This window comes from Condylura cristata, unplaced genomic scaffold (genome assembly GCF_000260355.1).
Source record: "Condylura cristata isolate star-nosed mole 26May11 unplaced genomic scaffold, ConCri1.0 scaffold00020, whole genome shotgun sequence".
Lineage (NCBI taxonomy): Eukaryota > Metazoa > Chordata > Mammalia > Eulipotyphla > Talpidae > Condylura > Condylura cristata.
The window spans coordinates 130,469-131,441 of NW_004567121.1; the positions used below are offsets into that span (position 1 = coordinate 130,469).

The 973-nt window shown below is 56.3% G+C and overlaps 1 gene segment (V, D, J or C); it reads right to left on the reverse strand.

Annotated features, from left to right (window-relative positions):
* On the reverse strand, positions 1 to 973 carry LOC101620326. The segment is given in 2 exon segments: positions 1 to 320; positions 952 to 973. Coding segments are annotated over 2 exon segments (342 nt in total).

Here is a 973-nt window from a genome sequence, read left to right on the forward strand (position 1 = left end):
TCAGGCCTGTGTCACTGTGGGAGGTGCACTATTACTCTGGTAACAGTAGTAAGTGGCGGCATCCTCAGGCTCCAGGCTGCTGATGGTGAGCGTGAAGTCTGTCCCAGACCCGCTGCCGCTGAAGCGGGCTGGGATGCCATTGGGCCTGCTGTTTGCATTATAGATGAGGCGCCTGGGAGCCTGCCCAGGTTTCTGCTGGTACCAGTGTAACCAGTTGTTGCTAAGACTCTGACTGGCCCGGCAGGAGATTGTGGCCTTTTGTCCGGGAGAAAGTGACAGGGAGGCTGGAGACTGTGTGAGGACAATTTCTCCAGAGGAGCCTGAATAGGAAACAGAACACACAAGTCAGCCTTTTTGTCACTATCTTCACTTTCTGCCCACACAGCCAGGAAGGCTGATCATCCCTGAGCTCCCATTATTGTCTCACTGATCGAAGAGCCAGTTCCCGGGAATCCACCCCCCAAAGTGTCCTCTGAGGGCAGCACCCTCCCGGGTCCCCTCACCTGGGAGCCAGAGCAGCAGGAGGCAGAGAAGCTGCGCTGGGGCTTCCATGGTGCCCTGTGTCCTGGCTGAGGCAGCTCTTGCCCAGAGCCTGCCCAGCCTGATATGGGCCCTGGGCAGCAGGGGGCTGGGGCATGCAAAGCAGGGGTGGGCACCCTGGCCTGCAGCTGCAGAGACCAGAGGCCTCATGTTCTCTGCACTTGAGCAGCCGCCCGCACGTCACAACCCAGAACACAGGGGGTGTCTGGTCCAGGCCCGAAGAAAACAAAAGCTGTTAGTCCCATTTCTTACTTTGTATCTAATTCAGTACATCTCCCCTGGTGATGGAAGGCTGGAAGCGTTGGGCTGAGGAGTTTATCAGCAAAGATATTCCTGACACCCCTTTCCTCTGTTCATCAAATGTGGGCCCCATATTGCCTGCTCCTGTTAGGGATCCACAAAGAAACGAACACTGAATCATGTCCAGTGACAT